The following is a 14680-nucleotide window of genomic DNA, read 5'->3' as shown; positions in this document are numbered from 1 at the left end:
AAAGAATGTTCTGGCCAACCGGAGATGTAAAAGAGAAGCATTTTATTTTTAGTGCTTCCATAATACCCAGATTTAGAGAGGGACATGCTCAGAAAGGCTGTAAAACAGTATGTTTCTAGGGTGATCAGAGAGTGATTCCATGGGTAGAAAAATGTATTATTAGATTCAGCAAAATGTATGAAAGATCCTCAATGTCATATTCCTTACAGCGATAGAAAGTCTGATTCTACTGCTGACGTGGCTCTAGGTTAGCTGAGTTATGTCACTGTTCACATCTCACAAAGCAGAAATACATCTCTGCATGACGTGGATAATGCCTGCCCTGGGCTCATGGGATAACAGGGAACAGACAGGGCAGTGTGGCTGTGTGTTGTGTTATTTTTTGTGTCTGTGACATGAAGATGAATGATCACTCCCTGAAGGTCCCTTGGAACAGAGCTGGCTTATCTCAGGAGGGGGCTCTCCCAAGCTCACCTCTTTATAGTGGCAGCTCCTGCCGATGGAAATTGTCACTGGCTGCTGGCAGATGCAGGAATTAAATACAGGTGTTTGCTTCTCTTGTTCTGTTTACTTACATGCCTGGCTCAGCCTGAGGATCATTATGCACCATGAGCGCTTCAGATTTTGAACCTCTTTCTTCTCAAATTAAATGTTTCTGATTCAGTTATCTTCAACCATTGTGACTGAAGTAGAATGAAAACAACCACCATCATGGGGTCTGTGTCCATTAACTCCCACAGCAAAACACCCCTTCTGCCTGCTCTGACAGCTGATGGGTCCCAGGTGTTTGGAAGCACGGTTCCACTTCACCAACATGCTAGAGACAAGTTTTAGTGTGGAAGAGGTGTCAGTGTAATCAGGATGGAGCTAGGATCCATCCCATCCCCTTCGTCTGCTGCACCTAGAAGGGAAGCTCTTCCAGGGGTGATGCAGACAACAAGGCTCACTGCTGTGTAATGCCCGGGTTGTGGACTTGTGTTGAGGGACAGTTTTCATTGTTCACCTGTAGACATTCCTTCCTCCTTTTTCTTCTTCTAGGAAAGGTGTTTGCTTTAAGCGTTGCTTTGGATCTGTGTTGGATGGTCTGACCTGGAAAAGGAATCTACCATTACCTTCCATGGTTTTATCAGAGAAAAGAACTTTCTTTCATTCACTGGATTACAGAATCACAGAACCATAGAATGGCCTGGGTTGAAAAGCACCACAATGATCATCGAGTTTCAACCCCCCTGCTATGTGCAGGGTTGCCAACCACCAGACCAAGCTGCCCAGAGCCACATCCAGCCTGGCCTTGAATGCCTCCAGGGATGGGGCATCCACAACCTCCTTGGGCAACCATTTGGAAAGGTTTGTAAGGATTAATTGTAAAGACTTCATGATTTGTAAAGATCATGAAAGATGAAATTAGGGGAAGGTCAATAAGCACTGCAGGAAATCTTGGGCTGAACTCAAGATCTTGCTGGCACTCACATGGGGCTGGCAAAAAGTCAATTCTTTACTTGGCAAAATTGGAACAACTGGCATCAGGGCGTTGTGGCTTTGACCACCACCAGTCTTCAGGGAAGGAAAGGTAAGGGTAAAGATATTCTTAGCGCCCCTCACCCAAAGAGAGCCATGGAAATGTCACAGCTGGGGAGCAAGATATTTGTCGAGCGGCTGCGATCCCCGCCAACCTCCGTACACGTCCCGTTTCCTTCTCCCTATTCCCGAATTTATCTTTCCCCTCCGCCCGGACGGTGTCACGTCGAGATGGGACGGAGGTGGTATTCCGGCCCGGGCAGGCGAAAATAAAGCGGGGCGGCAGCACGGGAGCGCCCCGAGGGTCTCCCTCTGGCCGCCCCCCGCCGCCCCCGGTCAGCACGGCTCCGTGGGGTGAGGCGGCGCCGCCCTCGGCCCGGCCCGGCCCGGTAGGGGCGGTGGGCGGCTCCCGCGGCCGCGGATAAACGGGAGCCCCTCCTGCCGGCTCCGCGTCCCCGCCGGACGGCGGCAAGGAGAGCGACGTTCCCGCGGGAACCGGGGAGAGGCTGCGGTTCGCGGCCGAGGGGCTGCGCCTGGCGGCGGGGCTGGAGCTGCGGGGCTCGGGCACCGCCTCCCGGTAGCGGCGGCCGCTCTCGCAGGGCGGCGGGAGCCCGGTCATTGTCTGCCCGGCGGCGCGGGGCTGCGCTGCCCGCCCGGCCCCCCGCCCTCGCCTTTGTGTGCGCCCGGCGTGATGCGCGCTGTGGGGCGGCGGGGGGTCCGCTCCTCCCGGTGAGAGGCGGGGAGGCGTCCAGCCTCTGCCCCGGAGGTTTTTCACCCGCACCAGCCGGAGGAGGGGGACTATGGACTGAGCGCATCGCTGTACCATGGAGTCCGGCTTCGGCTTAGGCACGCTTTGCCTTCTTCTCTGCCTGGGGCCAGGTAGGCGGCGGCCGGGCGGCGGCGGGCGGTGCGGGATTCGGCCGCCGCCGGGTCCCGGCGGAAAGTTGCGGAGGCGACGGGAGGGTTAACGGCACTCTCTGGGTCAGTCGTAGGCTTCGGCGTGGACCCCTCGCTGCAGATCGACGTGTTGTCCGAGCTGGGGCTGCCGGGCTCCGCGGCGGGTGTGCGCCAGGTGCCGGGGCTGCACAACGGGAGCAAAGCTTTCCTTTTCCAAGGTACGGCCCCGCGGCTCTGGTGCACCGCTCCCCTCCTGCCGGTCCTCTGCTCCATACCCCCAGCCCCGCTTTCCCTCCTTTTTTCTGTGTCTTTCCTTTTTTTTTTTTTTTTTTTTTTTTTTTTTTTTTTTTTTTTTTTTTTTCCCCCCCTTCCTTTAACTGGGAGACGCTTAATTAAAGTACAGCAGGAACGGGGATGGCAGATGGCTTGTTTTGTGAGTCGTGGGGTGCAGCGATGAATAATGGCACCACCCACTCTTCTGCTTTACTTGGGAAGCGCTGAACATCCCCCAGTTCCAGCGCAGGCAGCGCTCCCTGAAAGTTTCACGCGAATTGAGCAAAATGCTGAGCTGGAAGTGCCCCGGAGGAGAGAGGCAGATGGCTGGAAATAAAAACTGCAGCTTCACCAGGGCCAAGTGGCCCCTGTGAGCGTCAGTGCTGTACACATCGTGGGAAACAAAGGCTGAGTTTGGGCTCCTTGTAGTGCTTGTGGTTATTCTTTCTTCTGTTGGGAATAGAAATAATGAGGTGCTCTTGTTCCAGCATTCAAAGTATGGCTAGGAGGTTTCTTCCAAATACTTACGCTTCCCTATATTGTAATGCGCATAGGTCTGGGAAGTAATTCTCAGTGAAAACAGGATTTATTGGCAGAGGTTGTGATACCTACACTCATTCGTTTTCAGTGTCCACTTTAATAATGTACTGATGCCTTAAATGAAGCTGGAGTCAAGAATGTTTTCAGGAAAAAATCTCCATCTTCACGGGGGGGAAAAAAAAAAGCCTAAAAATGGTCTCTAGGAACAAGTTTCCTCTATGAAAGATGATGAAATGCTCATGAGAAACATGGCTAAAGAAGAGCAAGGAGCACAGCTCCTGGTGGAGCAGGAGCAATCCCTGCATCAGCTGTACTTTTAAAGCAGAGGGACTTGGTGTTGGCTCCTGGCATCACATCAGGTCATCAGCACTCATCTGCAACAATTCCTGGTGCAACAGGCAAGAGGCTGCTCCCCCTATAGAAGAGTTATAATTAAGGGGAGATAAGATCTGGAAAGGAAATTTCTTTTTCATGTTTGCATTAATGAGGTAATTTATCAGCAGCTAATGGTTGCCAAAGGCTTTCTTTTCTTTTTCTCTCTTTCGAGGCTCTCTGTAGCCGTGTCCTTCCGTGCGCAGCCAGTGTGTGTCACTGTGGACACGAATGTGGAGGTGCGTGGCTGTGCGTTCGGCAGCACCCGCATAAGCTGCTGTTACGAACGTCAGCAGTGGGCTTGCAGCTTCGGAACTGCCTTCTGTGAGAGGTGGCTGCTCAGCGCGGCAATGCATTTGTGTGGTGTGTGCTGCCCATCCTAAAAGAGCCCTAATTTTTAGGGTACTGTAGGGAAGTTGAGGGCCCCTCATTCTATAGTGGGGGAACCAAAGCTCCCAATGACTTTAGCCTAGATATTATTAGAGCAGTGTAAGAGGAACTCTTCTTGTTGTGTGTTATTCCAACATTAGGACAAAATCACTGTTGGTTACTGAAGATTTTTAATAAGCTTTTTCCTCTTTTTTTTTCTTTTAAGTATGAGTGTATGCAGTAGGTTGCCAATTTAATTGTGGCAAAAGCAGGCAAGAGTTTAAGTTTTCACACAAACCCCTTCTTTCCCTGAGAGGAATCAGGAGGTGAAGTGGACAAAACCTTGAAGTCTGATGGTGGCTGAAGGCACTCAGCATCCTTCAGTGCCCTGCAGGACTGAATAGAGTTCTGTTACTGCACTGGACTCTGATATCATTATACAAAGCAGAGCCTAAACAAGGCAGGTAGATGTTCTTTTTTCTGACTTGCCTATAGAAATACAGATTTTGCCCTACTCCAACAGACCACTGGTCCATGTAGTCATTTTTGTTCTGCTCTTGGAGCTGACGCTGTAGGAGCATTGCTGCAATGCTCACCTCTTAACATATGTATTTGTGGTGTGTGAACTGGAAATATGTTCTCGTTGACTTCATATTTATTTTTGCCTGTTTTTTTTCCATATTCCAGCTAAAGCTTTGATAACCCAAATCTTGGGGAATCTTGATCTTGGGGGGGGGAAAAAAAAAAAAAACAAAACAGGTGATACAGAGTTAGTTCATGGATGGATAATTTTAAGCTTTGACTTGTTTTTTTTTTTTTTTTTCTTTTGGTTTCTTTCTGTGGAAGACAGATCTCTTCTTGTACAACATACATGTTAGCCTTTTTGATAGAGCATGTTCTTAACTGTTATAAAGCTTTACCTATATACTTAACACATGTTGGAAGCCTAAATGCTGCTCTTTATTTTAGAAAGATAACAGAAGTGGCAGGCTGTGTTGTCAACAGGTAACTCAAAGATGCACAGTGGGGATTTGCACGTTGTAAAGTTATCTAAGTGCCTGATGCTACTTGGTTGTATGGGTTGGCAGCACCAGAATGCAGGTATAGTCTGCATAGCAGTGGGTATTTGATTTTATTTTTCTGTAGGAAAGTGATTTACAAAGTAATTGTATCTTCCCATAAGCTACACTGGAACATTTTACAATTATGAATAGAAAGCAGGAGGAAGTCTTCCAAAACATTATTGTTGTTATTGTTGTTAGGTATGAACATCTGCCAGCACTTCCTAGCCAACAGCAGATATTATGATGTCAAAGTATATTGAGAGGAAAATGATTGCTCTTCCGGTCAGAGCACAGAAGTCAAATCTATACCATCACCTCCTCTGGTGATGACTGTTTCTGCAAGCCAGTGAAATTCTCAATACCTTGGTTTTTGCTTTGAGGAATTGGGATGGCATTCAGGATAAAGCCCAAATCAAAGGAGTGGGTAAAATGTATTTGAAGAAGGCTTTGAATTTCTTTTTGAGGATTACTAATTGTTAGTCTTTCCTTATAAATATATTACATTAATACGATTTGAGGTGATAGGTGGAGATGAATGTGAACGTTGCCATTTTTCCATTCAAATACAAAGTTAATATTGCTGTAAGAGCCCTCATGGCATATTCAAGCCTTGCATGCACACTTGAAGAGCTGCAGGCATCAACAACAAAGGGTTTTGGATGTGTCAGACATGTTTGGCCTTGGTGTTGTCTGGCTTGAGCATCGGTGTGAACTCCAGCACGTGCCAAGTCTCAGTGACACTGAGTGCTACAACTTGCAATAGGAAATAGTGCTATCAGATGTGAGAATCTAACTATGGGCAGGTACTTAGGTCTCCTTCTGGCTCTCTGCTTTGGGATTTTTCCCTCCTCTCTTTAGACTCTGTGTTGTTCTGATGTTCTGGCAATGCTTCTGGTCCACTGGAACCAGCTGGTTTACAGTTGAGAGTCAATACTATACATTGGACTCTTGTTGTCTCATGCAGTACTGGGTAGAAAAAGACATCTTTCTACCACCACCACCAGGAGCAGCAGAAGGTAGAGAAGGTACACAGTAAATCAAGTGAAAATAGGCACAAAAAGTGAAAATGGGAGCAAAGCAATGTATGAAGAGAATATATGCACATCAAAGGTGTATGTGCTCCTCAGAAAAGCGTGGGCAGAACAGTGCAGTCAGATGGTTACAAGCACAGGAACATTTATTTAAGGAAAATGTAAAAAGGGCACGATGGTCATGAAAATCTGGGAGCTTGTGTATCCGAATGCGTAGCTCAGAAATCATTCAACAGATGTGATTTTTCTTTACTGGTCAGGTTATAGAACTATTGATACGGTTACAAGCACTGTTTAGATATTTCTGATGAGGAGGGACAGTCCTAGAGGCAACATATTGTGGATTATAATGTGCTTTAAAACACTGAAAGAATGATTTAATCTGTCAGAGCGGTGCATGGAAGGACTCAGTGCTGCTGGTGTTTGAATTGGGTCTTGCTTGTACAAGCAGCTGATGAAGTGAGAAGTGCAACACTAAAATGCACCTCCTCATGGTGTAAATGATTTTTACATATTGCTGCATGACTCAATCATTAGCCCACTCTGTGAAAATGACAGCAAGACATTATTGTTAGGTATAAATATGCCTTATGTATTTCTGGAAATATCACTGTGTTCTGGCCTGTAATACCATCTCTGAACGTTACTAAATGAAAGAGCTAAAAATAAAGCTTTAAAGCAAGATGTCAGTAAACTTTCTCTCGTTATAGAAATAGGGTTGGGGTTAGCTATGCACTTCACACACTTTTTTTTCCTTGCCACCTGTCGTTGAAAACATGGACAGATGCTCTTTTCTGGTTCCAGCTGAGCCTACTGAAAATATTACTGTTCCCAGCTGCTTTCTGCTGCCCAGGAGCCAGAGGTTACTGTCCCCACAACTTCCCCTATGCGAGAGATCATATGAGCATCCCCTAATCTGCTGATGGCAGAGTCAGCCATCTTCAGCAGCTAGCCTGGCTGGCTACAGTGACATGGATTAGATTCCCCTGCAAAACCCTGTCTCCAGCTGTCCCAGAGACCTGAATCATCTCCCAGGGGAGCCTGAACAGAGCTGGGGGAGGGAGTGCTTCTGCTGGCAGCTGGCACAGCTCACTGCAGTGAGTACCTGCCTGCAGCTCTCCTGTCTTGGAGCAATCTGGTTTCTTTCCCAGAATCATTGAACCCTCGAAATGTGGGACCTCCAGATGAGGATTATCTGTAGATAATTAAAATTCCCAGCATGTCTTGAAGAGAGAAAGAAGGCCCCTCAGCACTTAGTTTTGGTTACAGCTGAGATAATACATTTTCATTTTAGTAAGTGGTGGAGTTTCTTTCAATATCTGATGTAAGCAATTACTCTCTGACAACTCAGTAGCCAGAGAGATACAGCTGTGTTTTGGTGTAGCTGGAACAACAGGGTATGCTGTCCCGCTGCTGCCCTCTGTCCCCTTACACCTTTTGCATGTGCCCAAGTCACCTCTGCAACTCTTTGCTGCTGTGCAAGCAGTAACTATTGTGGGCTGGCACCGCCAAGGCTGTGGTCAGCTGTGCTGTGAGGTTGGGATGGGTGTCATGGAGGGAGCCCTGGAAAGCTGGGCTGCTAATGCTGGAGCTGCAGAGTAGGAGCTGCAGCTGGAAGGCACTCCCTTCATCTGGAGGGAAGAGCTGAATGCTTACCATCCTCCTGCTTCCATCAGCACTGTTAGTAAGGAGGTAATCAAGTTAAGCTATCAGTTTGATCTTCCAGGTTCCCTAGTGCCGTGTCCACACAGAACTATCATCAACCTATCCACCTCTTAACCATATACATTCTTAACTGCTGAATAATCATGAATATGTCTACTGTCATTGTAAGTTAAATAGTGCCAAGCTGGCTTCTCTGTAAAATATAATGTGGAAGTTTCTGGAAGAACAAGGCTTCAGCAGTGTTGACTTATGACTGATGCTTGTAATGTCAGTACAGTATACAATAGGGCTGAGAAATGGGGTGTGAATGGGGACCTGCTATGCTGCAGATTCAGGTTTCTGGAGAAAAGCTTGCAATTAGTCATTAGTGCATGGCCAATATAAAATTACATTGAGTGACTGATAACTTGACCTGTAGCACTTAAGGACTGTAACTGTCTTAAGGCTGAAAGTTGAAAGCAAATAATATTGCTGAGAATGCATATCAGGCATATGAAGCGTTGTGAACATCTAATTGTAGAGCAGTAAAGCTATTTTAACTATGGCTGTAGAAGTGATTGCATTCTACTAGATGTGATTTCAACTGTTGGAGAAGATACTTTACATGAAGCTTTCTTTTCCCTTTGTATTCTTTGTTTTTCTACAGTGAGTTTTTGGGGGAGAAGGGAAATAGGCAGAAAGGCAGAAACTAAATATTCTCTCTATAGCTTTTTTTTTTTTTTTTTTTTTTTTTTTTTTTTTTTTTCCCTCCTCTCCTGGATGTACTTGTGCCATGTGTTTTTATGTGGACTCTGGGCACCTTTTGGTCTGTTAAGTTCTGAAGAGTATGGGTTGTGGAAGAAGCTACAGCCGACACACAGTTGCTGATGAGAGCTCTGTGCCTTACCTGCCCAGGTTCCTTGGGGTATTGTGCTAAGCAGTAGGATTCCACAATGTTGCAAGGGCTTATTGGGATGGTTAAAGCTCCCCCCCTCCTGCTATTTCAGCTTTTGCAGGGAGATGAGTGCACATATTTACCTATGCATTTGACAAAGCATTTGATTCCTGTTGGAGAAACGTTTGATTTACTGTGTATGTTCTCATGGGCTTCTTTGACCTGCTGTTCTTCACAGTCAGGTTGCTTCTAATACCTGCAACCTGTTGAAGCCTGTGGGGCTCTGTTTTCTATTGGGACAATACTAATCGTCTAAAACTTTGCATTTTCTATGACAGCTTGTTTACTGAGGTTAATTCAAGTAACTGTGCTTTGTTTTGATGTTCGGTATCACTCCAAACAATTCATACTCATTAATAACAGGGCGAGGCTGCATGTTTTTACATTTACGGTCAGACTGCTTCTGATGTATCACAAGTCCAATCCCCATGCTGTGGCTGGTGTTATCCTAGGGCTCAGCTCTCTGCGCTTGAAAGCTGAACATGGTGTGAAGGGGCCATGACATGGAATAATGAGTTCTTGCTGCCCTTATGTAACTGCTTTTACTGTGATGTAGTTCTGTAGTCAAGAATAAGGCCCGACACCAGCTAGGGTGATTTCTTTTAATGTTTTTTTGCTTCCCCCTCCCACCCATAATTGCAGCACTGTTCTTTAGTGAGGTTTCAGAGAAGACAGCAGCATTTCCCATACGTTTCAGCACATAGATCACTCTCAATGTCTGTATCTTCTCATTTTCACACAACCGTTGTGAGACTTTTGCTTGTGAGACTTGGGAATTAGGTTTTCTACATTCCCTCTATTGCTTGTGTTCATCTAGCCTATGTTCTCTGGAGTATGTGGATGCTGCCTTGGAAAAATATCTCCATGATTGGTTAACTTAGCTGCATCTTTGGGGAGGCATCGAAAGTGAGCTCGTAAGTTATTTAAAACCAGTGGATGAGAGCAAAGATTATATAGAATAGCCATGGGAAGCTGCACTTCCATGTAGTCATTCTTCAGTTCCTGAATTTTGCCATGATTTGCCATGTGCCAGGGTGCAGATACCCAGAGCAGATGTGTTCTCTCACCTTAACTTCCAAAGCAGATCTGAGCAGGAGTGAAGAATAAGGGGATGAATGATTATTTTTCACTACTTTTTTTTTTTTTTCTGTCCATCTGTTTTGGCATAACCTCTGTCTCAATGTTTTAGCAATTTGGGGTGGAAAAAAATGTAGCCATTTTCAGCATGCAAGAATTGTATAGTTTTTGTTTTGTTTTCACTGTTTGCTACGTTAAGCAATTCTTTGTTTTTTCTCTTCTTGGTGCATACTTTATTTTGGTGTGTGTGATCCTTGTGACTTCAGGGAAAAATGAGGGTGTGGGAAACTGGGTTGTGCCATCTTGTCTTGGCAGCACTACAGGCTTGGGGCAGAGTGGCTGGAGGACTGTGTGGAAGAAATGGACCTGGGTGTGCTGGTCAATGCTCAGGTAAACAGGGGTCTGTAGTACAAGTCTTATGGGGAATGGCTGAGAGAACTGGAGCTGTATAGACTGGAGGAGGCTTAGGGGAGATCTTACTGCTCTCTACAGTTCCCTGAAAAGAGGTAATGGCAAGGTGGGGGTTGGGCTCTTCTCCCAGGTAACAGCAGTAGGATAAGAGGGAATGGGTTCAATTTATGCGGAGGTTCAGGTTGGATATTAGTAAAAAACTCTTTTCAGAAACAGTGATCAGGCATTGGAATGGGCTGCCCAGGGAGATGGTGGAGTCATTGTCCCTGCAGGTGTTCAAGAAATGTGTAGATGTGGTGCTAAGGGTTGTGGTTTAGTGGGGAAATATTTGTGGCAGGTAGGCAGTTGGACTAGATAATGGAGGTCTTTTCAAACCTTGGTGGTTCTATGACTCTGTGGTCTTGGGAGATGCCACTCCCATCTCTGCATGCTGGAAGGTGCTAAAGCAAGGAGCGTGGTATAAGGGATGAGCAGACTGAAAGAATTCTGAAGACAATATTCAAAAGGGTTTCAGCTGATTAACATATTTGCAGCAGCAACAACACTGCTACAATAGACTGTAATGTTTCCAAAGGAGCCATTACAATCAATATTGCTAGTGATCCATAACTGAGAACTCTTTTAGTGGAATTTAAGTGGCAATTTCCCTCTCTAAAAATGCAGAGAGAGTGTAGTGAGAAAAAAGACCTCTACTTTTGGAGTTGTTCACTTTGTTAGTGTAATGTTTAGACTGTTTTGTCAGCGTAAATGCCTGTGTAAGGATAATTAGACAGTGGTAACATCCGTAATGTTTATTCTGCGAAGAGTCACAGAAAGGAGAGATCTAGTAGCCTCAGTTCCATGGCTGGAAGTCTGACAGTCTGTCTCCATGTACAGTTGCATAACAATCCAGAGAGATTCCGAAGAATCTTTTGTGTTTATAGGTCAATAATCTGTGTTTTAAAGACTCCTTAAACATGCACTGCTGTGTAGGGCCAAAGCTGTCCCAAAGGAACTCAGATTTCCTGTCGTTCTGGCTCATATCCCTTGTAACTGAACCCTGCCTTTTTTCAACATGCACTCAAGGTGGAATAAACTTGAGGAAATACATCTGGACCTGTTCAGCAATACTTTTTTCAAGAATTTCTGCATACACTGTTAGTGTTTCGTATATATGGAGAGCATATGCCAGTAAGAGAGCTTGGTTTATTCTGTTAAAAAACAAAACAAAACACTGCGATTATGTCTGGGATATTGTATTCACTCCGGGCTTCTTTTTTTTTTTTTTAAAAAAAAAAAAAAAAAAAAAATCAATGAATTGAGGGAGTGATGAGAACAACAGAAAACCTGATTATACAGTGAAAAGGGCTGGCTTACAAAAGAAGACTTTGAAAAAACTGAATGTGTAGTGCTTGTCCGAGCAATGACAAAAGTGTTATATGATAAGTGTCTGATATTAGAAAATTCTCTGAGGTTTAGAATGAAGGAATTATTTAGTATTCAAAAAAGTAGAGTTAAGAGTAATATAATGATATAAGTAGGGAGGATTTCAGTTAAAAGGAAACATTCGCAGTGAACTAATTTAGATTCTGGAATAGCTACTGAAAAGAGGTGGTGGAAATGCATATTCTTGATTTTGTAGAAGATTGTTTTAGATGAAAATGTCTAGGGAGTATTATCTATGTAGTAGTCATTTGTGACTTCCAGTTGGTATGTCAAGGATGGAGTGGATTACCTGATATGTTTACCTAAACTCTGGAAATCTGGGGTTTTGGTGGAGTTGTTCTAGCGCAGGAAGAGATTTCCAAAGACTCAGTACAGCATCTGACACCTAATTGTCATTAAAATCAATCTGGTGTCTTTGATTTCTCCCTCAAACTGCACTTGAGCATATTTTAGTGGTATTTGGTTGAAACAAACCAAGAGTGAGGAAGTCAGGATTTGGAAGCATTTGTAACTTTCACCCAACCAAGTTAATAAACTGTGCAGGCGTTGTAAAATCTGTAGCTAATTCACTGGGGCTAGCAGATGCATTCACAGAAGCATGGATTACATTAATACCTGGTTTAAAAGGAAAATTATTGCAGGAGAATCTGAACTCTGAGCCTCTTCAGCTTCCTGAGAACTCTGGGAGCTGTAGCTTGAATCCCTTATGTACTTTCTGTTTGCCTGCCTTCCTCATAACTGAGCTATGTGTGTGGTATTTCTTGGCATCCCCAGTTCAAATTCCCTCTAACCTTTCCTTTACCTGGCATGAAAACAGGTGTTAGGAAAGTGGTGATTTTTCTGAGAATGCCAGGAAGACTGAAGGTCTGGTGCTCTTCTCTTCCCCTCAACTACACCCTCTCCCAGCTGGTGTTTCCCCCTTGTTCCTGCTGGAACCCAAATTCTCCTCTGTCCGCTGTCTTCCCTTCCCATCTGCTGCTGTTTGCTCAGGCCACTGCCAGAGACCTGTGGCTAGCAACAGCATTGTTGGATGTCTCTGGCATGCTTCAGATACAATTTTTTACTGCTGGTGGCTTCATTCCCTCTGCCTGCCAAGCTGTGCTGGCCTTGTTGATGAGATGAAGGTTCAGGTTTTCTGGAAATCTTGAAGTTGGTGGCTGTTGACCATTCTTCTGTCAGAATTTAGTCTTCTGTGCAGATCAGATCATTGTGGTGGTTTGGAAAAAGATGGATCTCATATTAATGCTTTCATAAGCTTACCATTGCCTTGTATGGAAATAATTCAGCCATAATGCTTAGAAGTTCAGTGAGCCAAAGGCAATCAACCCAAAAGAGAGTGTGAAAACAATTATACCCCAGGAAGCCAGACGTAGAGGATGAGAGCTCCCAACCATAGCAAAGAGTGATAAACCATTAGATTCTTCATATAGAAAAAAGCTAATATCATCTAGGGCACCTGCAAACTCTTGGGGTTGGACTAGATGATCTGAGGAGGTCCCTTCCAACCTAAATGATTCTGTGAAATGTTGGGTGCCGTGTTGGGAGCAGCAAAGGGGTCGCAAGAAAGGAGTTTTTGAGTCAAAATGACTGAACCAGGGACTATGGGTAGGTCTTGTTGACCACAGTGAGGATTGAGTGAGGCAGAGTTGTAGTGTGTTTCTCAGAGGATGCAGGAGCATTTACACCAAACATGATCCTAATTCAGGTGTGCCCCAGGTGCTGGCCAAGTTCACCACTGGAATATGATATATTTGAGAAGCCTGAGTTGTCATATCTTCTGGGAGGAGGGGAGGTCTTGTAATTTGGATTGATCTATGTCCAGCATCATCCGCTTGTGGGGTTTATTACTGATGTTGTACTTTATTTTCAATTCATTTGGCTTTGCTTATCTTTGGTAATCTGCTTTTTTCATTTGGGAAAGGCTAACAGCCCTGCTTCTTCCTCCTCTCCACCCCGTGACATCACTTGCATAACTTTTCAATTTCTGCCCATGCAATATGGCTAAGGACTGGAAGTAAATGCAGTCTTTTAGCAGTTCTCATGTGTGTCATGCCCTTATTATTGTACCAATGGGGCTGGAAGATGATGCATTATATTCTTGTGCTCTTCAGCTTGTGTCCCACTGTTAACAGCATCACCTGGTGTGATATTTTTGTTTGTTGTTAGGTCATTTTGACACAGTGTGCTCATACAACAGCATGCAGCCGAACATAACTAGGTGCATGTGCCACAGATGGCAGAAGCAAGGAAAATAAGACAGGTTTCATTTCCTTTACAGGTTTCAAGGTGTTCTCAAAACTTCTAGAAAGCTGCTTTGTGCCTAAAGGGGTGTGAATGTGTGCATGTATATATACATGTCTATTTATAAAGCTATACTAGCTGCTGCCTTTTAAATGTAGCTGGAACCTGCTTTAAATTGAGGAAGCAGATAGAAATAATCCCACTCTGCACTACTTCTGTGTTCTTGTTCAAACATGATAGGTTTTATAGTGGTATGGGACCTAAAAATCCTTAACAGTATCTTTGTAACTAGCAGCATCTGGTATTAACTACAAGGCAGTAAATACTGAGTCTTCAGAATTTAAAGATGAATTGATAGTAATAGTGGAATACAAAGTAGGGAAAAGTAGTAATTAAAGAAACTATTGCAGCTTATAATTGATAACCCAGAAACTATAAATCACTAGAAAGCATTGCAATAATAAATACCCGTGGCAATGCATAATGTGCAGCACACATTTTAATTTTCCTATGAGTAGGATTTCCATGATGAGCAGAAGTCATCTTTTATCTTTGTCACATTGTTATCATGTAATAGGTCCCCACTGAATAGCACTCTCTCTTGGTGATAGTGCCTTGCATGATGACATAGTTACAATGAAGGAGATAGTATTTCTCATAAGCAAGGGAACAGTGGTTTTCTGTATCATATATGCATTTAAAAATTCCTTATAATACTCTTGTATGGCAACCCCCCTGTGCTGATGCACACCACTCATATTCCTTTCAGAAGTGTTCAGGAGTGCACACTGATGTTTTCTCTGTCAGTTTGGTGGAAGGTGTTTCCATAAAAAAAAAAAACAGTTTTCACAGTGGGGTCTCTA

General features: G+C 44.5%; 1 protein-coding gene across 1 annotated transcript in view; it reads left to right on the top strand.

Moving 5' to 3' along the window:
- The first annotated feature begins 2241 nt into the window (after positions 1–2241).
- The window catches only part of NELL2 (neural EGFL like 2), a 142228-nt gene continuing 129789 nt past the window's right edge, over positions 2242–14680 (top strand). The window contains exons 1-2 of the mRNA XM_042816304.1: positions 2242–2397; positions 2505–2633. Of these exons, the coding sequence (XP_042672238.1) occupies positions 2343–2397; positions 2505–2633 (184 nt within the window). The 5' untranslated portion in view covers positions 2242–2342. The remainder of the gene's footprint in view (positions 2398–2504; positions 2634–14680) is intronic.

Source organism: Centrocercus urophasianus, unplaced genomic scaffold, assembly GCF_019232065.1.
Source record: "Centrocercus urophasianus isolate 14NV4802_14NV808 unplaced genomic scaffold, USGS_Curo_1.0 seq_15, whole genome shotgun sequence".
In the NCBI taxonomy this organism is placed as follows: Eukaryota; Metazoa; Chordata; class Aves; order Galliformes; family Phasianidae; genus Centrocercus; species Centrocercus urophasianus.
The sequence above is the reverse complement of the archived record's forward strand: the minus strand, read 5'-3'. Positions and strand labels throughout refer to the sequence as shown.